Below are 26,365 nucleotides of genomic sequence, written 5' to 3' on the forward strand. Positions count from 1 at the left end.
ACAAGGCACTGAAGTGTCTTGTATCGCCTTGCAAACTTTAAATACAAAAATGAAATTATACAAATGTCTCTTTTAAGTCAAACTGCCTCTTTCTGTCATCTGTCCTGATATAAAAACAATTTTTATGCCATTTTTACCATCTCCGATCCATCCTGGCTACCTGCAGCAAGTCACATCAAGATGCAGAATACTGTCAGCTTCAACACTGTCTGCATTTTTGATAAACCTGCATAGATTAGCTAAGCTGACAGAATTTAATCTTAACTTTAATTATTGTTGCCAGGCTGGAGTCACTTCCTTTTACCATTTGAGGGACTCACAGTCAAAAGTCTAAAATGCAGTTGCATGCACAAATAACAGTGGATGACCTTATTACATTATACAAACTAGAGGATTATATACAAAACAATAGAAAGACAACATTGGAGAGCAAAGTGCTTGGACGGAGTGCGAAGCAGTTCAGTGTTTAAATATTAAACATGTTAGTTTTACTGTAACGAACAGGTACAAGTGTAATCAAAATATTAAAGTTCTGATAAGATGATAAGCTTCGACTTTTAAGTTCATCAGCTTTTTCGGGTTTACAGTAGTTGGCATTAAGAGTAAAAATGTTGAAACTGAACTGCAAACGAGTATAAAAACTCCAATTTAAAGACCTTGAGTAAATCATTTATTACTTGTAGACTTGACTATGTATTGACATAGTATATTGGAATGAGCAACACTGATATCCCAAGACGCTTCTAGATGCTGGCAGCGTGTGTTTAGAATATAGAAAGAATATCATAAAAATATTTGCTCAGTATAAATTAAAAGAAAAATGAATATGTTGATCAGCATTAATAAATCAAAAATCAACATAGCAATAATACATACATACACAAACAATTTAATAAAAAATAATAATAACTATAGATATAAATAGAGAATCGAATAAATTAAAACAGCGTTCATGTCACAGACATGATAACAGACAGATTTTAGTTGGCACTGTGCAGAGATGAAACCAGCTTGTCTGCTCTTACTAGATGGCCTTTGGTTTCATTCCTGATCACCTCCAAGGTTTCAGCACTGTGACCCTACAGACACAACAATATGATCGTAGTTATTATTAACATATTCTGGAATACTTAATAAGGTCTAAAAAACTTGGAAAGAAAAGCGTCTGGACTTCTTTAAGTTGCTTGAAGACGTTTCACCTCTCATCCAAGAAGCTTCTTCAGTTCTAGGGTCAATTGGTGGAGAGTCCCAGATTTAAACCCTGTGGGAGTTTACCCCCCAAAAGGGAAAAAAGGACCCCCTAATGATCCACTACCTAATCACATGAGCCAAGGTGTGAAAACGGGTGTAGGTCACAATCAGCCAAGGTTTCAGGGGAGCTCATTGTAAAACCTAGCCCCACCCTATCATGTGATTTCCTAAGGTCAAATGGCCCAGGATGTGAGTGAGCGTTAAGGCGTGTGGGAAGGGATCTCAAAACTGGATTATAGATGGCAGACAGTTGGTGTCGTAAACCACCGCCTCTGTTCAAAGATGGTCACTCACAGTGGACATAGATGCCCTCTTTTACTCCTCTTTCAAACCATCTACATTCCAAAATGTGAACATTGGCAACCTCCACTGGACAAAGGTCTAAAGGACAAAGGTCACTCTTTCGAGGATGCCAGTGTTCACATATAACTGAAGCAGGTGCACGGCCAGAATTTTATTTTATTTTTTTAGAGGTGGCCATATGGGGGCCACGAAAAATATATGAGTGGTACACCAAAAACAGAACAGCGTAGGGGCACAGCAGAGGGGAGGGGGTGACGACGGGAAATTGTGAGAGACATACAAAGTGACACAATATGGTTGATAAAAAATGCATATCAAAGAATAAACAAGTTAATGTTTCCACTTATTGTCAAGTGTCGTCCTGTCTTGTGCTCACGTTTATTAAAATTATTACCGACATAGCTACATAGGACAGTCTTACCAAGGGAACCAGCCATGGAATTTTTGAAATTTTTGGCTACTTGATTTAATTCTATCTAAGGCAGGATATTTGTGCTATTGCCCATTTATATATTTACTTAATTTCTTTCATACTAATTTATTTCTGTGATTGTCAGTGATGGTCTTGTTTTCCCAGGAATTCTCTGCGTACAAGCAACGTTTTTGATCTGCACACTGACCAACGCGGTATTTTTCTACTGTCCAAATGAGCGATTTAATTACTTAAACGGAAAATCACCCAATACGTAAAGCTGCAGGTCTAATTGCACAGTAGGTATCTGTTGTGCCAGAAATGGGAAGTTCAAACATAAAGAAACTGAAAGTTAGTGAATGTGCGCGTGCACTGTTGCTATCATTCTTAAGAATCGACCTTTGATATTTCACCTTCTGAGGATTTAGAGTGATGAGTAGGTAACCTAGGAGTTCACCTTTACATTATAATGGGAAAATCTGAGCAGATTTTAACCCTGAAATGGAAACAAAACTTGCGCATTGTTCAAAGTTTACATTATAAAGGAATGCGTCTTTGTTTAGAGTCTTATTCTTCGTCTTCCAAGAAAAAAACCTATATGTGTGCATTGCTTGGTGTTTGTAATTTAGCACTCATTTAAGGTATCTAATTTGTCAGAAATTATCTTCTGAGCTTTGTGCTGGAAACTCAGCCCAGTAATACACGTTTTCAATATCGAACATCAAATAACTCAAATTACACCATCAGTTGTGAGTTTTAATTGTGATTTTTTTTTTTTTTTAGGTATTCAGTTACACATGTCGATTGCCTGTAACCATTATAATGATGGCAATTAATCCTCAGTGTTTAAATTTTTGTTTGTCCTAACATTTGGGATATTTTATTTCCTTATGATACAAATTAAAATCCGTAATGTTCTCTGCATAGTGAAAGCCGTCATTCACCTTCGGGATTCACACAGCAGGTTATTTTGATTTGATTTGATTTTTATTGATTAGCATTCAAATATCTCAGTGAAAACAGAACAAAGATCTACCACAAAGCAAGAAAGCATGAGACAAGGCTAATCAAAAGGTATTGGCTGAAGCATTTGCTTATTACGCCAACCCTTTTCACAAAATATCTTTTTGCATGCAGCTCGAAGCAAATAATAAAACAAAGCAAAAACCAACCAAACAAACAAACAAACAAACAAACAAACAAACAAACAAACAAACAAACAAACAAACAAACAAACAAAAAACTTTCCACCTTAGATAAGTAACTACATCAAAGCAAAAGAATCAAGAGGGTTTTTTTTGGGGGGGGGGGGGGGTTGGAAAAAAATGGAAATGGAAAGCTATAAACGCGGCATTTCAGGTATTCTCCATCAGAACAAGAGGAAGCTCTTGCTTCATGCAAAAGCAATTAATACCTTTTGAAAAAATGATGATGTGGATATTTCCTTTGCTTGCCTGTTTCTCGCTTTGTTCACTGCAGGCTCCTCGTTGAGCTGCAAATGGATGGATCATAAATTCAGACAGCACAACGAAGAGACTCTGAATCTACTTGATACCATGGTGAGTGCACATCTTTTAATATTCAGTCTAAATATTTAAAAGTGTACTGACTGTAATTTAGTTATTTAAACGTAGTGCCTGTTAACTCAAACATGATATGTCTCTGTATGTGATGCAGGCTAATAACTACACTAACACCACTGAAGTGGAGGTCACTGGTCTTCCCTAATCACCTGTACCGCCAGGTGTCCATATCATCAGTAAGTGAACCTCAGCTTTGACTTAATTAATTAATCAACGTATTTATTTATTTTCAGAGACAGTCATGTGAATACATAATCTGTGATTGCTCTCCTTCCAGGCTGAGGATAAACTGGCTTTCACAGTTCAGGTTCTGGAGGAGGTGGCTGCCCTGTTTGAGGAGGATAACAGCTCTGCATCATGGGAGGACAGCACAGTGAGGAACTTTCTCAATATTGTCAACAAACAGGCCGAAGAGCTTCACTCCTGTTTAAGTTCACTTTCAGTAACACCACTACTGAGATAACTGAGATCAATTATACTGCTTACATGGCTAAAACATATATTTAAATGACCATTTTTCCTTATTTAGATTGGGAGCCACAGTCACAAGAAGAAGAACTCACAGCTGTATTTCAAAAGACTTTCAGATGATGTCCTAAAGAAGAAGGTACGTCTTTAATGTTTTGACCAATTCTTTAATTAAACACCTCTGGCATGTTTTAATAGTGATAATGTTGTTGTGTCTGTAGGGTCACAGTGCAGAACCATGGGAGGTGATCAGGAGGTGATCATTAGCCCATCTATTAAGAGCAGAACCGCTGGCTTCATCTCTGCACACTGCCAACTAAAATCTCTGTCACATAAAGAATGTAAAATTTATTGCCTTTATTTATTTATTTATTTATCCATTGATTTTATGTATTAGTTGATTGGATTTGTATCTATTTTCAAATATGACCAACTGAAACTAACATTTTCTATAAATGTTTTGTCTGGAATTCAATAAAAAATAACTCTTATTTCCAATTAAATGTTTTCATTATTTTGATTCCTGGAAAACAAAATAACACAAAAGAATTAAAAATGTGTTTTTAATTTATATAGGTAAGTGTCCTTTGTAAGGAAGAGAGGAACCTGAGAGTCTTACTTCTAGTCTAGAGCAGTTTCTTTGTAGCTTCACACTGGTTTCAGTCTTCTCTGACTGACTGATCCTTTTCTATTGGCACTGATGGTTATTTTGCTTTGTTAGCCCCTCACACCTGTTGTGTACCTCAATTTCAAGAGGTTCACTATATACTCTACCTTTTGGGTATATTTTTAATTAATTTTATGGTGATGATGATGATAATAAAATGAAACCTAACCCATGTATTCCTTTACTGTAAGATGAAATCACAAGCATGGGAAGAACACCAAACCTTACTCAGAAGGACCATAGCTGGCCAGTGGATTCAAATTGGCCATCATTGTTGTGAGTCAACACATCTGCTTTGGATTTTGTTGGTCCAGTCAATAGGCATTATGAATAACTACAGAACCATGCTGCCCTTTTCCCCCCCTTTAAATTAGAATTCAAATTCAAGGTTCAAATCAAATCTGTTCTTCTTATTGTTTTCAAAAGTTGTCTTTTTTTGTTTTGTTTTATGGAATTATTGCTATTGGTTGCTGGAAAGCAAGTGTAAAAAAGAAAAGCCTTGAACTACTTGCAATATGAGAAAATGTGGCTCAATCACTTACAATTCATTGCTAATGACCTTTCCAAAAACATCTTGGAGTGAGGTTTTCCAGTTAAGCAGACAATATTCACAGCCACATCTTTAGCATAAAGGCATTTCTAAAGGCCCAAGTGTACTGTTGCTGCTGTCCTTGCAAACATCACAGAAGGAAGTCATGAAAGGCTCATTATTCCGCATTTCTATTAAGAAGCTACACCGAATATCTGATGGAGTTTGCTACTACTAAAGTTGGTTCTTGAAGTTACTTCATTCATGCAATTATTCACTTTTTCAATCCCATTTGTCACTGAATTATTAGATTTTCAACCAGACATAATTCAATATAAGGTTACACAATATATATCAGAAAAACAACAACATAAAAATGTATTTTTTTTCATGTAAAAAAGTCAAAGTTATGGTTAATATTTAATAAGCCTTCAATTTATGAAAGCGATGACAAACAGCTTGAAATATCTAAACTATTGCATTTCAACAGTTTGTCTGCATGATTGCAGAGGATCTTCAAAGGCATTAAACCTTCAACATAAATAAAAAAAATTTGGTTAAATGTTGCACAGCATTCATAAAATCTGTATTAAAATAGCTGTGGCTGGGTGTGGTTTGTGGCGCGGCTGCAGGGGAGGCTGACACACATTGGAGCTCATCACGCCTGCCCCGGAAAAAACGTGCTGGCACCTGAGGTTGTTGTGGTGTGTGTGGGGTTGTAGCTGAAAAGTTGCAACTGAGTGTCGTAATAACCAGCAACCAAATAAAACTGTTAAAAGAGTGAACTGTGTAGTCGGGTCCGGGTCCAACTATTTTTGTAGTTTCTGTATTAAAAGAGCAGATCTGTCTTGGTGAATGATCAAATAGATATTTCTACACTAAACACTCACCATGTTTTAGACATTTTTTTCTACTCATTATAAATAACGGCAACACCTTTTTGCTTCCTTTTGCAGCAATCTTCCCAAATCTTCCCATTAAAATGTGAAGGAGAATCCCCTTCTTTGGCTTACCTACTTCTAAAACTACATCCTAGAGAGGCAAATATCACTGATCGATTCCTATGAATGATCGTGACAGTGCAGTTACTCAGTCACTAACTCACTTTCAGTTTCTTCATACAGAAACTTCCTGTTTATGGCTCTATGGATACTATGCTTTTAGACCTCCAGGTTTTTCTATTACATAGTTCTCTATTTTACACGCCTGGTAATTAAGTTGGTGATTTGAACAATAGGAAAATACCACATTGCTAATTGTACATATCAAATCACCTGTACCCCCACAGAGTATGGAAAGAATTCCTATAAAGCCATGCCAAAAAAATAATAATACTGAAATAAATGAAATTTAATAATAAATATATAAATGCCCAATACTACAAATGTTCTGTAATATTAAATCAAGCAGTCAATAATTGTTTTTGATTTGATTGTTTTAATTTGTTTGATGTAAAGTCACCATATAAACACGTTATTTCTTTTATCAAGCTAACACATATACAGCCTATGATAAACAAAATAGTCAGTTATGAGTTGTATTTTTTGTCATGCTTTTTTTTGGTCTTTTCTAGATCTTCAGGTACATATGTTTCTTTTTTATCATTCTGATATTTTACCATGTTCTCCGTTCTTTTGTGTAATTATAGATTTAAAGCCAACATTTAACAATCTGCTCCATCAGAACACTAGGACACCTGAGGGTTTGCTTCATACAAAAGCAGTTTATAGCTTCTGAAAAAGCGATCAGCAGGATTCTCTTTGCTTGCCTGTTTCTCGCTCTGTCCACTGAAGGCTGCTCGCTAAGCTGCAGATGGATGGATCATAAATTCAGACAGAACAATGAAGAAACTCTAATTCTACTTGATACCATGGTGACTGTTTTACTATTGTTGTGTTTTACGTTTCAGTTTTGCTAAAGACTTTTTCAAAAGCCTCTTGGAGTTGTTGTCAGAACAGACTTGTGTGAACCATGCTATGATCATGTCTTTTACTGCTCTATAGAAAAACAAAAAGCTGGAAACGGCCGCAAAGTTGCTGAAACATCACAGTGGGAAATCATGAAAGAAGTTAAAAGCAACCAAAGGGCAAACAGAAAGAAAAGGTTCTATTGATTAAAAGGTCAAAGCAGGTCAAAATTTTCCCCTTTTTGTGCAGCTTTGATAAGAGCCTACAGAAAATGTCTGATGGCATTTACTGGTTCTTGAAGTCACTTGGTTCTCAAGTTTTTTTTTCACGTTTTCCAGCATGTTTGCTGTTGGATTATTACAGTCTTGACCAGACATAATTTAATGAATAATTATAATAAATAAAAAATTACACACAACGTACTTTAGAAACAAAAAAACAAAGAAGAACCAAAGTTTAATATTTAATAACCCTTCAGAAAGCTTAAATATTAAGTATTAAATAATTATATCAACTGTTAAGTTTAATACATATTTATAATTATGTATATCTGTTAGCCCACACAGAGGAAAAAAAAGAATCACTTATCCAAGCAGCTTGTAAATGAAAAAAAAGAAGAATATATTACAAAATTATAAGCTAAATGAAAAAATCCTTCTTGTAAGAATTAGAATAATGTAGATTTTTTTTCTTCAGATCATCATCTGCGAGTTTCTTGAAATGCATTTCTTTCTTCAAACACAGCTGTGTTATTATTCTCTGGCTCTCTTCCTCACCATGCCTTTTATTTTGTAATTTTGTAAAGTCTCAAGGGATGTTAATCTTCCCATGTTGCCACAAGTTTCACATATTCTAGGTAAAAGAAGGTGAAATATCACTGGCCGGTTCCTTTGAATGAATGCTGAATGGCAACAGTTGCAGAACCACAAAGCCACTTTTTATCGCTTCCTTTTTATGTCTCGTGTGGATACTGTGCAGTTTCATTTATTTATGAAGTATTAGTTTTCCACACAAGCAACTGAGTAATCATAAAAAAATCACATAGGTCAGCGTACAGTAAAGGGTTGTGCCCTAGTGGAAAAGTACCCAGGAATAAGAAAACAATTAACCAAACCAAACCATTAACAATCTGTGGAAATAATTCATGTGTAAATGCACAATACCCAAATTCAGCAGCTAACAAATCATTTTAATTGTATAATAGTCTAAATGTAATAAAGTTGGAATGATATTGTTGTAACACATTATATTTTTTTTATACCAAAACACAAGCTATTCCAGTGATAAAATCTGAAACTTTGAATTTATAATAAAAAGCTACTAAAGCTACTCAATGCCATCTAATAAGTTGGATTTTTGTTTAGTTTAAATATTTCAATATTGTGTTTGATGCTTTAAACACTTGATGAGTTTAATGCAGGATAACTGAACCAACACCACTGAAGTGGAGGAAAATATACCCTTCCCCAATCATCTGTACCGTCAGGCGTCCCCAGCTTTTACTTCTAAACCTACTTCTCTTCTTCTTCTTCTTCTTCTTTTAAACAAAATCACTGGATGTAATAAATACATTGACCTTTCCTTTTAAAAATTTCCTGAGCAGTGGTGTAAAAGTATCTGTTAGGTAGTCTGTGATTGTTCTTCCAGGCTGCAGGATTAACTGGATTTCGAATGCAATTCTCGAACTCACAAACTAATTTCTCATCATTGCTTAGCACACAAACTGACACAGGTTAACGTGACCACACAAGCAGAAGTTTAGATCGACTTTATTTTAAATCAGTATATAATAAAAGGAATAAAAAATGAGTTAATTAAAGAAACTAAAAATGACGCTTTAAGTAATATAGGATCATAATGTAGTGGAAACGGTAAATAGACCTAACCTGAAATTTCGAGATCTGCTCCAGTGATCTAGACGAGTGTGATCTGGCATATTGGTGCAATAAGTCCGTCAGATAAAGAAGAGTTACTCTTCTTAAGGGTTACTTAAGTGTTTAAAAATGAGCTACAAAATTCACAAATGCTAATATTTTATTAATTCGTTAATATATGTACCAGTGAATATATGCTCACATTTGCATGACATCAGAACCACCTGCACTGGGGTATTAGTGTTGTTCATTCCAATATACAGTGAATTGCTTAATCAAATCTACAGGCGATAAATTACTCAGGGTCTTCAAAATGAGAGTTTTTATGCTTTTTATAGTGGTCACAATTCAAGCTAGGCCGTATTTGTCCTGTACCGGTCCAGAAAATTTTGAAAATTGAAATTGTGGGTTTCAGTCAGGGTTACTGATCTCGTGTCTGCCTATACAATAGTAGTGTCTTTATTCATTATTTCTCAATTGAGATGAAAACATGGGCTAATCTTCCGATTAAGACGTGAAGCAGTTTTCCGTAGGTTACCTGGTTCACACAGGGAAGCCACAGGTTCAAGATAAAACAAGGCGAAATGTCACTCATCGGTTCGCGTTACGACACATTCCGCACAGTCATCAAGCCACTTTCAGTTTCTGAAAGTAAGAACTTCCCTTTTATAGCACACATGGACACTGTGCAATAGACCTGGAGCGTTAGGTAAAAGAAGCAACTGAGTAATTCCAACTGTGAAAAAAATACATTGTTCGTTGTTCAAACCGAAAACATTGTGTGCTGTGTGAAAAAAGATGCCGAAAAAAGGAGAAAAAAAAACACAAACAAGTAATGCAAATTGATGAAATGTGCAGTACCAGCTTTTATTATAAATTACACAGATTTAAGTAAGGTGGCCGTTAATGAAATCTCATTGTATTTAATTATTTTTATTTTCGGGGTGTAAACTGGCGCTAAAATCGAGATAAATATTCAAGGAAGACGTAATTTTTTTCATATCACAACTTAACTATTTCAGAAACATGTAGAGGTAGCCTAATGGGGAAAAAAATCAGCTGTGAGATGTGTTTCTTGTTTTGTGTTTCACGTATTTAAGTTCATGTATTTATGTTTGGCAGGTAACTCGTAGTGACGTAAATTACTAAATTAACGAGGGTGATACCTTAGCTTGTTTAAAAACGCTGCCTATCCTCCACTGTGGAATATTTTCTTTGATTTGGATACAAATTCTAATCTGAGATTTCCGACATTACAGCCTGTTGTACGTTGAGGCCTCAACCCGCTCACCTGCGGGTTTCCCAGGTATGGAAAATGAAATATGTTCGCTCTGCTATAAATGCAGCGCTGCAGGTCTGCTCCATCAGAACACCGGGAGACATCCGAGTTTGCTTCATACAAAGGAAGTTTATACCTTTAAAAAATGATGAACAGGATTCTCTTTGCTTGCCTGTTTCTCGCTCTGTCCACTGAAAGCTCCTCGCTAAGCTGCAGATGGATGGATCATAAATTCAGACAGCACAACGAAGAAACTCTGAATCTAATTGATACCATGGTGAGTGTTTAATGCTTTAATATTAGTTAATTTGTTATTTTTCGTGAAAGAATTATTTCAATTTAGCATCTGATGACTAAAACACTCAATGTGTTTCAGGCTAAAAACTCCACTAACACCACTGAAGTGGAGGTCACTGTGGCCTTCCCTAATCACCTGTACCACCAGGTGTCCAAATCATCAGTAAGTGAACCTCAGCTTTTGCCTATTTATAGAAAAAAACATAATTTTCCCTTAGGACAAATTAATTTGGTCTTTTAAATCCACTCTTATTATTATTGAAGCATTTCTAAAGTGGTCTGTATTTGATCTTCTTCTTCTTCCAGGCTGAGGATAAACTGGCTTTCACAGTTCAGATTCTGGAGGAGGTGGCTGCCCTGTTTGAGGAGGATCACAGCTCTGCATCATGGGAGGACAGCACAGTGAGGAACTTGCTCAATATTGTCAACAAACAGGCTGAAGAGCTTCACTCCTGTGTAAGTTCACTTTCAGTTAGGTTTTTATTACATTCGAATATGATACTTTACATGACATGACATATTCTTAATTGTCATTTTGCTTGTAATTAAATTAGATTGGGAGCCACAGTCACAAGAAGAAAACCACAAAGCTGCACATGTACTTTAAGAGACTCTCACATCATATCCTAAAGGAAATGGTAAGATCACATCATTCTCATTAATTTGGGTTTTAGATCAACCTTAAAGTAAATAGATATAATAACTTGTTTCAATAACAATAAGAATATTAATATTGGTATTTCTGTAGGGTCACAGTGCTGAAGCCTGGGAGGTGATCAGGAAAGAAGCCAAAGCCCATCTAATGAGAGCAGAACAGCTGGCTTCATCTCTGCACACGGCCCAATAAAACCTGTCTCTTGTCATGTCTGTAATGACGGCTGTGTTAATTTAATTGCTTGTCTATTTATTTTATTTATTTATTTATTTATTTAGTTACTTGGTTATTTGTATATTTTTGTTTTGATTGTTTTTCTATGCTGATGAAGATTTAGGAATATTTTTTATCTTTATAATGAGCAAAATGAAAATTTTGTAAAATATATTTTACCAAATAAAAGAGTCTATCTTCTTACAAAGTGAATTTATTGTTTATATTACTTTTTAATATCAAAATGGTGAACTTGTAAGTTCCTTTAACCAGATTTCGATTGCAATTAAACTAAAAAATGAAAAACAAAACTCCACAGTGCTTGGAAGTTCACGAAAGTGGAATGAAAGTGTTCTTTAATGGGTTAAAAGGAAAGCCCATAATATAAGATGTAACTCTTCTGTCACTTAATCAATAAATTGACACGATTAAGACAGTTATTTCATGATGAAATAAAAAAAAACGTGGGTAATGTTTTTCCAGCCTTTCTGTTTTACATTGATCCAGTTTGGGCCAAATTTTAACTGATGGCCTCACATTTGGAATATTTTGACATAGAGAGGAGTTCATGGTCTCCTCAGGGACTACAAGTTGTTCACGTCTTATGGCTGCAAAACAAGTCCTCTTGTATCTGCGCTAATATACTTAATTTCAGATGTGATGCTGTGAAGTTTACTTTTTGTTAAATAATTATAAATACTGTCGTCTAAGCTTCCACTTAAATTATTTTACAACCTGAAAATGACCAAATTATTTATTTATTCTTTTATTTATTTTTAATGCTCGAATATGGAAAAACTTAGAATTGAAGAAGTATGTACCATTTTTCAGTTCTTTTATGCATGATATAGGTATATTTGTATAGGCATTGTGCTCATGTACTGCATCATCACCCCACTTTGTGTGGGGTGGCTGAGGCTCAGGTGGTAGAACAGATCAGCTACTGATCGGAAGGTTGGTGGTTCGATCCTTGGCTTCCCCAGTCTGGATGCCTTGGGCAAGATACTAACCCTGAGTTGCATTCATCGGAGTATGAATGTGTGTGAATGTAGTTTAGGTTGCACTTGAAGTGCTTGTATGAGTGGGTGTGAATGGGTGAATGAGGCATGTTGTATAGAGCGCTTTGAGTACCCCGGGAGAGTAGAAAAGTGCTATATAAGAATCAGTCCATTTACCAGATCAGGGGTGGTACCTCTGAGGTGGCAGTTAGTCGAACCTTGGACAATGCAGTTTACATCCTGATCGTGGAACACTGGACCAGCTCTTTATCCTCTTGAGGATACTTGAGGGTGCATGGGAGTTTGTCCAACCAGTCTACATGGGCTTTGTGGACCCGGAGAAGGCACTCGACCATGTCCGTCAGAGTGTCTTGTGGAAGGTACTTCAGGAGTATGGGCTGTTTGGCCCATTGCTATGGACCACTCAATTCTCATACAACCATTTCAGGAGCTTGGTCCGCATAGCCAGCAATGAGCAATAAGTCAGACTGGTTTCCGGTGGGTGATGGATTCCACCAGGGCCGCCCTTGTCACCGGTTCTGTTCATAATTTGTATTTAGAGAATTTCTAGGTGTAGCCAAGTGGCAGAAGGCTCAGATGTTCTCTGAATCTCAGCTCTGCATTTCGTATATGATGTTGTTCTATTGCCTTCATCGGCTGATGACCTCCAGCTCGCACTGGAATGCTGCACAGCCAAATGTAATGAAGTGAATGAGAATAGCACCTCCAAATCTAAGGCCATGGTGCTCAGCCAGAAAAGGGTGGACTGTCCACTCGTGATCAGGGATGAGTTTGTGCCCCGAGTGGAGGAGTTTAAGTATCTTGGGGTCCTGTTCACGAGTGATGGGAGAAGGGGGAAGGACATTGACAGACAGATCAGTGCTGCGGCTGCTGTACTGGTCCATCAGGGTGAAGAGAGAGCTGAGTGTAAAGGCAAAGCTCTCAGTTTACTCGTCATACTTTATAAACCAAAAGAAACCAAACCAAAGAAAGTCTCTAAAGTGGTCTTGGTGCTCATACTCACTCCACATGAGGTATCAGTACTTCTACTTTCTATGTTGTAAGAGCTTTTGTGAAGAATCAAAACAATCTTTCTATATAAATCTGGACAATGTGTCTAATGTTTGATTGCACTCATTAAAAATAAGTGCATAACCCTTATTCTTAATATTTCAGGAACAGAAAAGTCAACAATTTCAATTTGTGTGATAAGAAAATATTTATTGACTTTAACATATCTAATAATATGTCTAGTTTACTTTATGGAAAATTTTCAGAAATCTAATAAATAAATGAATAAATAATACAAAAATAAATACTAGTGTCAATATTATGAATACAATAAATAAATTAAACACATTAAGAAATACAAATACATTTTAAAAATTTATCCGAAAGACGAGTTTTAGTGGGCATTTCCCAGAGACTTAACCAGGGATGCGCATTGACTCAGATGATCTTCTGTTATGTTCCTGATCGTCTCCCAGGCTTCAGCACTGTAACCCTACAGACAAAACAATATTATCATTATTAAAATACCAGCGGTGTAAAATCTGTCATATTGAAATACAGGTTTAGTAAAAATAATGCAGACTTACATTGGCCTTTAGGATTTCATTTGAGAGACTCGTGAAATGCGTCAGCTGTGTCGTGTTGCTGTGGCTTCCAACCTAAATAACCCACAAGGAAAGAACAAAATATATTTGAATACATCATTCACCACTTTAACTTATTCACAGTTGTCAGAGACTGATAAAATATATATAATAGAGACTGAATTCATTGTAAAATTTAAAAAAAAAAAAGCAATATCATTGTTCATTGTAATGAAAGTGAGCTTACACAGGAGTTAAGCTCTTCAGCCATTTTGTCGACAATACTGAGAAAGTTCTCCACTGTGTTCTTCTCCCATGGTGCAGAACTGCGATCCTTCTCAACCAGGGCAAACAGCTCCTTCAGAATCTGAACTATGAAAGCCAGTTTATCCTCATCCTAGAAGAAGAAGAAGATGAAGATGAAGAAGAAGAGATCACTATAGGAATACTTCTTTAAAACTTCAAGATGAATAGTCAAAGAACAAGAATTCACACAGCTATGAGAAATTTCCCAGGGACCGAAAATCTTTGTTTGCACAGGAACAAATGTTTGAAAATAACATTGTTGTGTTTTGTCTTTGAATTATACATTTTTATGCACAGGAGTTATGACAGAGTCGTGATAAGAGACAACTCCCTTGGCTCTGTGGGAGAGAATCCCTTCGACCCTTTCATAGCTGAACAGTCTATATATAGGTAAAGACAAACTTTTGTGGATTTGCAATCACGACACTTTCCATTCTTTCATTAAAAAAGAAACAACTTTATGTAAAAAGCTGGGGATGACTTACTGTTGCTTCGGACTTCTGGTGATACAGTTGATTAGGGAAAGCCACTGTGTGCTCAATTTCAGCATCCTTAGTGGTGTTAGTAATCTGCATCACACACAAAACACGCACACACATCATATCCATGGAACTAATCAAACTATTTAAATCAATACCATGTTAAACATTATGCAAAGAAGTGCACTCACCATCATATCAAGGAAACCCAAAGCTCTCTTGTTGTACACATGGAATTGATGTTTTATGTCGTCTCGATCATTTACAATCCATTTGCAACCTAGCAAAGAGCCCGTACTGTACATCCCGAGAAACAGGCAAGCGATGAAAATCCTGCTGATCATTTTTGAAAAATGTAGAAATTTCCTTAGTGTGAAGCAAATTCTCAGGTCTCCTGGTGTTCTGATGGAGCAAACCTCAGGCGCTTCATTTATAGCAAAGCCCAAGGACACACCTATTTCATTTTCTAATCAGCTGGATAATCGTCTCAAAAGTAAAAACATAGCAGATTTATGTCATCCTTTTAAGATTTAATATCTGTTCTTTCATTTATAGAGAGTGCAAGATTTCGTTTTCTAACTCTATCAAGTAGAAACTAGAAAAACGTGAACCAGAAAAAAGATTTATGTCATTATTTTTTTTAGCTTGTGTTTGTGTTTTTTTGTTGTTGTTGTTGTTGTTGTTGTTGTTTTTTATGATAATTGTGTCATATAAAGACAGTGTTGTACAAAAATTGGCTATGATATAACAAAAACTGAGGCAGCAGCACCATGAGATGACGTCAAGTTACCACATAAAAGCATAAAAACACAAATCTCCACCTCTATGTCAATCTCTTAATACTTGCGATTAACATGAAACCTTTAGGCGATTTTAAAGTAAACGTAGAACAACAGTCGTTTAATTAGTTTAATTAGTTTAATTAGTTCAATTAGTTTAAATGTAATTTAATTACTGTCAAGTAAAAGTTTATTTATCCGAAATCTGTTTTTACTTCTTGATTTTAATCTTGGAAAATTTAAGATAGGAGATTTACAGCAATGTTTTTCAGGGAGTCTTTACTTTCTTGGCAGTTTGCAAGACATTAAGGTAGCTAAAATTTAAAAAAAAAAATAGTTTTAGTTTTTTAACCTTCAGCTGGTTTCAAGTAAACCTCGGATAATGGTCGTTTAATATATGTGTATTTTAATTACCGTCATGTAAAAGTATATTCATCTCAATTCTTTCTTACATTATTTTATCTTGGAAAATTGAAGGTTGGAGATTTACAGTAATTATTTTCAGGCAGTAGTATTCACCTTCTTTGCGGGTTGCAAGCAGTAGCGGTTTTTGATATCAGCATCGTGGTGGGGGGCGGATTCACGGGCATCGGCAAATATAAATAAATAAATAAATTGCTCGTACTCATGCTGCCCAGACATCAGCCAGCGCGTATTGGGAATGGCATAGGCACCATCGGTTTTCTATCGCCCATTTGCTGGGAGTAAGGGCGCCCTCCGTTTGCGAGGTGCGCCTGCTTCTTGTGGCACAGGGAGGAGAGGGCGGGGCGGCGGGGGATTCTTTGGCTGGTTGGATAGCATCTAATAACCAACTCGCAAAATAAAACAATAAAATAACCAACAAACACCAAACACGAGACATCATGATACTGACTTATCATTCTAATTCTATACGCGAAAAGTGAGCGCGAGAGCCCTCGGTGCGCCTGCTTGCTGCTGAAGTCAAAGTAAACTTTATTGTCATCTCCGCTATACACAGTCCAGTATATAGAGAGACGAAACGCCGAGCCTCCAGTTACAGCAGTGCAAGTAAACGAACAACAAATATAAGAAGAGTAAGAAAATAAATACACACTTTAGGACTCGGGGTAAAGGGATCAATAACAACTTAAAATTTATAATTTACAGTTTGATGATCTGTCTGTGAAGGTTCTCAGTCATCCAGGTCATCGTAGTCAAAGGAGCTTGCAAAGAAAAGCGTCTGGACTTCTTTAAGTTACTTGAAGACGTTTCACCTCTCATCCGAGAAGCTTCTTCAGTTCTAAGGTCAAATGGTGGAGAGTCCCAGATATAAACCCCCCACAGAGGGACAAAAGGACCCCCTGATGATCCTCTAATCGCCTGAGCCAAGGTGGGAAACTGGGTGTGGGTCCCAATCAGCCAGAGTTTCGGGTGAGTTCATTGTGAAACCTGGCCCCACCTTATCATGCGAATTCCTGAGGTCAGATGGCCCAGGATGTGAGTGGGCGTTAAGGCGTCTGGGAAGGGATCTCAAAACTGGATTATAGATGGCAGAGAGTTGGTGTCGTAAACCACCGCCTCTGTTCAAAGATGGTCGCTCACAGTGGACATAGATGGCTTCTTTCACTCCTCTTTCAAACCATCTGTCCTCTCTGTCCAAAATGTGAACATTGGCATCCTCGAAAGAGTGTCCTTTATCCCTAAGATGCAGATGGACTGCTGAGTCTTGTCCTGTGGAGGTGGCTCTTCTGTGTTGTACCATGCGCTTGTGAAGTGGCTGTTTGGTCTCTCCAATGTAGAGGTCTGGGCATTCCTCGCTGCACTGTACAGCATACACCACATTGTTAAGTCTGTGTTTTGGCGTTTTGTCTTTCGGGTGAACCAGTTTTTGTCTGAGCGTGTTGCTGGGTCTGAAATACACTGGGATGTCGTGCTTGGAGAAAACTCTCCTGAGTTTTTCTGATACACCGGCTACATAGGGGATGACAATGTTGTTGCGTCTGTCTTTCTTATCCTCCCTCGCTGGTGTCTGATCTTCTTTTCTGTGCCTCTTTGCTGACTTTAAGAACGCCCAGTTAGGATAGCCGCACGTTTTGAGTGCTTCCTTTACATGTGTGTGTTCCTTCTTTTTTCCTTCAGGCTTAGAGGGAACATGTTCTGCCCGGTGGTGTAGGGTCCTAATTACTCCAAGTTTGTGTTCCAGAGGGTGATGGGAGTCGAACAGGAGGTACTGGTCCGTGTGTGTGGGCTTCCGGTAAACTTCGATGTTGAGGTTGCCATTCTCTTCAATGTGCACAGCGCAGTCCAGGAAAGGCAAACAGTTATCCTTTGTGTCTTCCCCGGTGAACTTTGAAGTTTGATGATCTCACACACAGCCTGTCGACAGGGGAGGGGGGCCGGCTGCTTCCAAATAGAGCACGTTTCATTCATAAAATTGTAAATCCAAGCCCATATGTATTCATGATTTGAATCCTGGGTTGTGTGAAATCCCAGAAATACACCTTAGACAAAGTGAATCTGCGAACTAGGTGTAGGTCTATTAGGTTATATTGTGGCGATCGTTGAGTTGGGGAATTTGTGTTCATACTGGAGTGCAAAATTAAAACCAATGGAAGATGGACAAGAACAGTTCAAAGCCATCAGGTGCTCAGTTTAGAAAAAATAGAAAAGAAGAGGAGGAGAAACGAGCAAAAGATACAGGTAAGCAGATGTGTCATTGGATAATGGCAGGTCATCCTGAAACAATCAGAATCAGAATACTTCATTCCCTAAGGAAATAATGTGGGTTACAGTTGCTCCAAAGAGAAATGGTAAAAATAGTCCTGTTCTCATTGTATGACGAATTATGATGGCTGTTTGGTCGCCGTTTGCATACAATGCATACTCTCTCTCTCTTCATATGTATGTGTGTGTGTGTGTGTGTGTGTGTGTGTGTGTGTGTGTGTGTGTGTGTGTGTGTGTGTGTTTCTCTGGCGAAATTCAGTATGGTTCCGTCCAACAGTTTTATGTTACTGTACAATTCCTAATATGTTTTGTGTGTGTGTGTGTGTGTGTGGGGGGGGGGGGGGGGGGGGGGGGGCTCCAGAGGGAGTGTTCGCCCGGGGCGCCAAACAGGCTAGGACCGCCACTGGTTGCAAGACATTAATGGCAGTTTAAAAAAAAATGTTAAAAAATGAAAACAGTCAACGTCGAACACATTTCGTTACTTATGATGAAATAAAATGAAAGCGGATGTGCGCCAAACGTCAGTGACGCTCCTTACGCACGTTTGTTTTCATTTTCAAGTAGGGTTGATTACAGGAGAGAAGAAAAGAGTATAGAGTGATTTAAGTTTATGTTTTTTCAGGTTCTGAAATATATAAAAAGCCAAATATACAGGTCATATAAGTTGCAGAGTGTGTTATGAAAAGTCTTTAGCAGGGCAGGAGCTGTGAACGGAGAACAGAAAGTCTGTGGCGTCTACAACAATATGTAACAGAGCACTAAGGTGTCAAATAAAATGTCAAAGAGATAAATGTATAATTTATTTATTTATTCCATCAATTAAACATACATTTCCCATTCATTCCCAAACAGGACTCAAAACATATTTTACTAATATTCCAGCTGCACATTAAACCTATCAAACCAAAGGTGCGAGCAAATAACACTACACTGCACTACACTAAACCCAGTTTAGAGACACTGCAATCAATTTACCACTGGGCACGCACTGCAAACAGTTCTGGTCTCAGCACAGCTGGGAATCAGCGGTATGCGTAACCTGCAGTCTGGATTTATAAAAGGGAAGTGGCACAAATTAATAAACGAAAGGATAAAGATAACAACGAGAGAGGTTAGTCCGCCCTTCATTCATAACAGTCTTTACGGCTGGACGGACTAACCAAAGGAAATTACAAATCAACCAAAAAGAAACATTAACTGCAGAGGCATCACAACAACAGAATATTGATCGCGCGCTGTCGATCTACAGCTTGAACACCATTAAAACGTCACACGAACAACATACCCACTCGCACCAGAGTGAGTTAATTGTCTCTGGAACTTCCTCACCGAGGAGCGCTGACCTCACCTCACACACCTATTAACTTTCAAAGTTCCTCTGCCAATCACACGGCAGAAAGCAGCAAACTGCCAGGTGACACTTGTTCCAAGTAGAAACTCTACGCCGCCTATAGGTGATACTCGTAAACTACAGCTTCCACTTTGGGTATTTTTTTTCTCTTTACCGAGGAAAATGAAAGCGGCTGCCACGTGAGTGAAGAATGGGCGTAGGTATGAATGAGCAGGTGTATTTACCTTGGTTCATTGCATCATTGCGTCATTTCATGTGGCCTGCATTTAGCTTTTTTAGCAGTTTCTTCATTATTAAGCAGCTTGCACTTCTGCTGTACTTGTAAATCAGTTGTGATGTATTTGTGTTAACCTCATGTAACCGGTAGTGGAGGTCAAACCAGGAGTATTTATCTGCTCCGATTCTGAATGAGTCTGAAATAATAATAACTGAAAAAAGCCCCCCTCAGCAAAACAAAACAAACAAACAAGAAAAGCAATCCAGCACATGTAGTACTTGCAATGACGTTATCGTTAACATATATCTGACCTGTGATCTGATCACTTTTGTTTCATCACCTGTTCATGCATGTGGGTCCACCGTCTGCCTGCCACATGCCCGTTTCTTGACAATAATAGATGAAAATGTCCTCAAAGCAGCATTAATATCCCTGTAACACGTTACCTGTTTAGTATCAAAACGTAAGCCTATACACGATTTGGTTACAAATGAAATCATCAGTCGTGAGTTGAGTTTGTCGTCATGTTTCTTAGGTGTTCAAATGGATGTGTATGTCCACGAATCCTCATAATGAGGTCAAACCCTCATACATCATGATATCTTATCTTCTTTAAGATATATTGTTAAGTGTGGGATTTTTTTTTCTATAGACGGAAATTTAAATCCCACGTGTACGACATTACAGCTTGTTGTACCTGCGGGTTTCCCAGGTATATAGAAAATGAAATATTTTCGCTCTGCTATAAATGCGGCGCTGCAGGTCTGCTCCATCAGAACACCGGGAGACATCCGAGTTTGCTTCATACAAAGGAAGTTTATACCTTTAAAAAAAATGATGAACAGGATTCTCTTTGCTTGCCTGTTTCTCACTCTGTCCACTGAAAGCTCCTCGCTAAGCTGCAGATGGATGGATCATAAATTCAGACAGCACAACGAAGAAACTCTGAATCTGCTTGATACCGCGTTACGACACATTCCGCACAGTCATCAAGCCACTTTCAGTTTCTGAAAGTAAGAACTTCCCTTTTATAGCACACATGGACACTGTGCAATAGACCTGGAGCGTTAGGTAAAAGAAGCAACTGAGTAATTCCAACTGTGAAAAAAATACATTGTTCGTTGTTCAAACCGAAAACACTGTGTGCTGTGTGAAAAAAGATGCCGAAAAAAGGAAAAAAAAAACCACAAACAAGTAATGCAAATTGATGAAATGTGCAGTACCAGCTTTTATTATAAATTACACAGATTTAAGTAAGGTGGCCGTTAATGAAATCTCATTGTATTTAATTATTTTTATTTTCGGGGTGTAAACTGGCGCTAAAATCGAGATAAATATTCAAGGAAGACGTAATTTTTTTCATATCACAACTTAACTATTTCAGAAACATGTAGAGGTAGCCTAATGGGGAAAAAAATCAGCTGTGAGATGTGTTTCTTGTTTTGTGTTTCACGTATTTAAGTTCATGTATTTATGTTTGGCAGGTAACTCGTAGTGACGTAAATTACTAAATTAACGAGGGTGATACCTTAGCTTGTTTAAAAACGCTGCCTATCCTCCACTGTGGAATATTTTCTTTGATTTGGATACAAATTCTAATCTGAGATTTCCGACATTACAGCCTGTTGTACGTTGAGGCCTCAACCCGCTCACCTGCGGGTTTCCCAGGTATGGAAAATGAAATATGTTCGCTCTGCTATAAATGCAGCGCTGCAGGTCTGCTCCATCAGACATCCGAGAGTTTGCTTCATACAAAGGAAGTTTATACCTTTAAAAAATGATGAACAGGATTCTCTTTGCTTGCCTGTTTCTCGCTCTGTCCACTGAAAGCTCCTCGCTAAGCTGCAGATGGATGGATCATAAATTCAGACAGCACAACGAAGAAACTCTGAATCTAATTGATACCATGGTGAGTGTTTAATGCTTTAATATTAGTTAATTTGTTATTTTTCGTGAAAGAATTATTTCAATTTAGCATCTGATGACTAAAACACTCAATGTGTTTCAGGCTAAAAACTCCACTAACACCACTGAAGTGGAGGTCACTGTGGCCTTCCCTAATCACCTGTACCACCAGGTGTCCAAATCATCAGTAAGTGAACCTCAGCTTTTGCCTATTTATAGAAAAAAACATAATTTTCCCTTAGGACAGATTAATTTTGTCTTTTAAATCCACTCTTATTATTATTGAAGCATTTCTAAAGTGGTCTGTATTTGATCTTCTTCTTCTTCCAGGCTGAGGATAAACTGGCTTTCACAGTTCAGATTCTGGAGGAGGTGGCTGCCCTGTTTGAGGAGGATCACAGCTCTGCATCATGGGAGGACAGCACAGTGAGGAACTTTCTCAATATTGTCAACAAACAGGCTGAAGAGCTTCACTCCTGTGTAAGTTCACTTTCAGTTAGGTTTTTATTACATTCGAATATGATACTTTACATGACATGACATATTCTTAATTGTCATTTTGCTTGTAATTAAATTAGATTGGGAGCCACAGTCACAAGAAGAAAACCACAAAGCTGCACATGTACTTTAAGAGACTCTCACATCATATCCTAAAGGAAATGGTAAGATCACATCATTCTCATTAATTTGGGTTTTAGATCAACCTTAAAGTAAATAGATATAATAACTTGTTTCAATAACAATAAGAATACTAATATTGGTATTTCTGTAGGGTCACAGTGCTGAAGCCTGGGAGGTGATCAGGAAAGAAGCCAAAGCCCATCTAATGAGAGCAGAACAGCTGGCTTCATCTCTGCACACGGCCCAATAAAACCTGTCTCTTGTCATGTCTGTAATGACGGCTGTGTTAATTTAATTGCTTGTCTATTTATTTTATTTATTTATTTATTTATTTAGTTACTTGGTTATTTGTATATTTTTGTTTTGATTGTTTTTCTATGCTGATGAAGATTTAGGAATATTTTTTTATCTTTATAATGAGCAAAATGAAAATTTTGTAAAATATATTTTACCAAATAAAAGAGTCTATCTTCTTACAAAGTGAATTTATTGTTTATATTACTTTTTAATATCAAAATGGTGAACTTGTAAGTTCCTTTAACCAGATTTCGATTGCAATTAAACTAAAAAATGAAAAACAAAACTCCACAGTGCTTGGAAGTTCACGAAAGTGGAATGAAAGTGTTCTTTAATGGGTTAAAAGGAAAGCCCATAATATAAGATGTAACTCTTCTGTCACTTAATCAATAAATTGACACGATTAAGACAGTTATTTCATGATGAAATAAAAAAAAACGTGGGTAATGTTTTTCCAGCCTTTCTGTTTTACATTGATCCAGTTTGGGCCAAATTTTAACTGATGGCCTCACATTTGGAATATTTTGACATAGAGAGGAGTTCATGGTCTCCTCAGGGACTACAAGTTGTTCACGTCTTATGGCTGCAAAACAAGTCCTCTTGTATCTGTGCTAAAATACTTAATTTCAGATGTGGTGCTGTGAAGTTTACTTTTTGTTAAATAATTATAAATACTGTCGTCTAAGCTTCCACTTAAATTATTTTACAACCTGAAAATGACCAAATTATTTATTTATTCTTTTATTTATTTTTAATGCTCGAATATGGAAAAACTTAGAATTGAAGAAGTATGTACCATTTTTCAGTTCTTTTATGCATGATATAGGTATATTTGTATAGGCATTGTGCTCATGTACTGCATCAGTCTAACTTTTACTTTGTGTGGGGTGGCTGAGGCTCAGGTGGTAGAGCAGATCAGCTACTGATCGGAAGGTTGGTGGTTCGATCCTTGGCTTCCCCAGTCTGCATGCCTTGGGCAAGATACTAACCCTGAGTTGCATTCATCGGAGTATGAATGTGTGTGAATGTAGTTTAGGTTGCACTTGAAGTGCTTCTATGAGTGGGTGTGAATGGGTGAATGAGGCATGTTGTATAGAGCGCTTTGAGTACCCCGGGAGAGTAGAAAAGTGCTATATAAGAATCAGTCCATTTACCAGATCAGGGGTGGTACCTCTGAGGTGGCAGTTAGTCGAACCTTGGACAATGCAGTTTACATCCTGATGGTGGAACACTGGACCAGCTCTTTATCCTCTTGAGGATACTTGAGGGTGCTTGGGAGTTTGTCCAACCAGTCTACATGGGCTTTGTGGACCCGGAGAAGGCACTCGACCATGTCCGTCAGAGTGTCTTGTGGAAGGTACTTCAGGAGTATGGGCTGTTTGGCCCATTGCTATGGACCACTCAATTCTCATACAACCATTTCAGGAGCTTGGTCCGCATAGCCAGCAATGAGCAATAAGTCAGACTGGTTTCTGGTGGGTGATGGATTCCACCAGGGCCGCCCTTGTCACCGGTTCTGTTCATAATTTGTATTTAGAGAATTTCTAGGTGTAGCCAAGTGGCAGAAGGCTCAGATGTTCTCTGAATCTCAGCTCTGCATTTCGTATATGATGTTGTTCTATTGCCTTCATCGGCTGATGACCTCCAGCTCGCACTGGAATGCTGCACAGCCAAATGCAATGAAGTGAATGAGAATAGCACCTCCAAATCTAAGGCCATGGTGCTCAGCCAGAAAAGGGTGGACTGTCCACTCGTGATCAGGGATGAGTTTGTGCCCCGAGTGGAGGAGTTTAAGTATCTTGGGGTCCTGTTCACGAGTGATGGGAGAAGGGGGAAGGACATTGACAGACAGATCAGTGCTGCGGCTGCTGTACTGGTCCATCAGGGTGAAGAGAGAGCTGAGTGTAAAGGCAAAGCTCTCAGTTTACTCGTCATACTTTATAAACCAAAAGAAACCAAACCAAAGAAAGTCTCTAAAGTGGTCTTGGTGCTCATACTCACTCCACATGAGGTATCAGTACTTCTACTTTCTATGTTATAAGAGCTTTTGTGAAGAATCAAAACAATCTTTCTATATAAATCTGGACAATGTGTCTAATGTTTGATTGCACTCATTAAAAATAAGTGCATAACCCTTATTCTTAATATTTCAGGAACAGAAAAGTCAACAATTTCAATTTGTGTGATAAGAAAATATTTATTGACTTTAACATATCAAATAATATGTCTAGTTTATTTTATGGAAAATGTTCAGAAATCTAATAAATAAATGAATAAATAATACAAAAATAAATACTAGTGTCAATATTATGAATACAATAAATAAATTAAACACATTAAGAAATACAAATACATTTTAAAAATTTATCCGAAAGACAAGTTTTAGTGGGCATTTCCCAGAGAGTTAACCAGGAATGCGCATTGACTCAGATGATCTTCTGTTATGTTCCTGATCGTCTCCCAGGCTTCAGCACTGTAACCCTACAGACAAAACAATATTATCATTATTAAAATACCAGCGGTGTAAAATCTGTCATAGCTAAATACTAAATACAGGCTCAGTAAAAAAAAATAATGCCGGCTTACATTTTTCTTTAGGATTTCATTTGAGAGTCTCTTGAAATACATTTCTGTCCGCCGTTGCACCTTCTGTGTCGTGTAACTGTGGCTTCCAATCTAAATAAATCAAGAGAAATAAAACAAAATATATTTAAATAAATCATTCACCACTTTAACTTATTCACAGTTGTCAGGTCTTTTACACAAGAGAGACTGAATTCATTGTAAAATTACAAAAACAAATGAAAGTGAACTTACACAAGAGCGAAGCTCTTCAGCCTGTTTGTTCACAATATTGAGAAAGTTCTCCACTGTGTTCTCCTCCCATGAGGCAGAGCTGTGATCCTCCTCAAACAGGGCAGCCACCTCCTCCAGAATCTGAACTATGAAAGCCAGTTTATCCTCATCCTAGAAGAAGAAGAAGAAGACGAAGATGAAGAAGAGATCATACTTCTTTAAAACTTCAAGATGGCTGAATAGTCAAAGAACAAGAATTCACACAGCTATGAGAAATTTCCCAGGGACCGAAAATCTTTGTTTGCACAGGAACAAATGTTTGAAAATAACATTGTTGTGTTTTGTCTTTGAATTATACATTTTTATGCACAGGAGTTATGACAGAGTCGTGATAAGAGACAACTCCCTTGGCTCTGTGGGAGAGAATCCCTTCGACCCTTTCATAGCTGAACAGTCTATATATAGGTAAAGACAAACTTTTGTGGATTTGCAATCACGACACTTTCCATTCTTTCATTAAAAAAGAAACAACTTTATGTAAAAAGCTGGGGATGACTTACTGTTGCTTTGGACTTCTGGTGATACAGTTGATTAGGGAAAGCCACTGTGTGCTCAATTTCAGCATCCTTAGTGGTGTTAGTAATCTGCATCACACACAAAACACGCACACACATCATATCCATGGAACTAATCAAACTATATAAATCAATACCATGTTAAACATTATGCAAAGAAGTGCACTCACCATCATATCAAGGAAACCCAAAGCTCTCTTGTTGTACACATGGAATTGATGGTTTATGTCGTCTTGATCTTTTACAATCCATTTGCAACCTAGCAAAGAGCCCGTACTGTACATCCCGAGAAACAGGCAAGCGATGAAAATCCTGCTGATCAT

At 37.5% G+C, this 26,365-nt stretch overlaps 3 protein-coding genes and 1 pseudogene across 3 annotated transcripts; 3 read left to right on the forward strand and 1 right to left on the reverse strand.

Annotated features, from left to right (window-relative positions):
• Window positions 1-980: 980 nt before the first annotated feature.
• Window positions 981-26,365, reverse strand: LOC146627036 (interferon a3-like). The gene is made up of 5 exons (XM_085361001.1): window positions 26,213-26,365; window positions 26,028-26,111; window positions 25,489-25,638; window positions 25,258-25,347; window positions 981-1,079 (listed from the first exon to the last, which is right to left on the reverse strand). The coding sequence occupies exons 1-5, from the start codon at window positions 26,363-26,365 to the stop codon at window positions 981-983; spliced, it is 576 nt and encodes a 191-aa protein (XP_085217127.1).
• On the forward strand, window positions 3,391-4,277 carry LOC146627037 (interferon a3-like; annotated as a pseudogene).
• Window positions 10,419-11,417, forward strand: LOC146627038 (interferon a3-like). Its single transcript, XM_085361002.1, has 5 exons — window positions 10,419-10,550; window positions 10,650-10,733; window positions 10,877-11,026; window positions 11,125-11,208; window positions 11,319-11,417. The coding sequence occupies exons 1-5, from the start codon at window positions 10,419-10,421 to the stop codon at window positions 11,415-11,417; spliced, it is 549 nt and encodes a 182-aa protein (XP_085217128.1).
• Window positions 21,626-22,624, forward strand: LOC146627039 (interferon a3-like). The gene is made up of 5 exons (XM_085361000.1): window positions 21,626-21,757; window positions 21,857-21,940; window positions 22,084-22,233; window positions 22,332-22,415; window positions 22,526-22,624. Exons 1-5 carry the CDS (start codon window positions 21,626-21,628, stop codon window positions 22,622-22,624), a joined length of 549 nt encoding a protein of 182 aa, XP_085217126.1.

Source organism: Diplotaxodon limnothrissa, linkage group LG8 (assembly GCF_057381915.1).
Source record: "Diplotaxodon limnothrissa isolate DT_005_m linkage group LG8, D_limnothrissa_male_GT1.1, whole genome shotgun sequence".
NCBI classification, from domain to species: Eukaryota; Metazoa; Chordata; class Actinopteri; order Cichliformes; family Cichlidae; genus Diplotaxodon; species Diplotaxodon limnothrissa.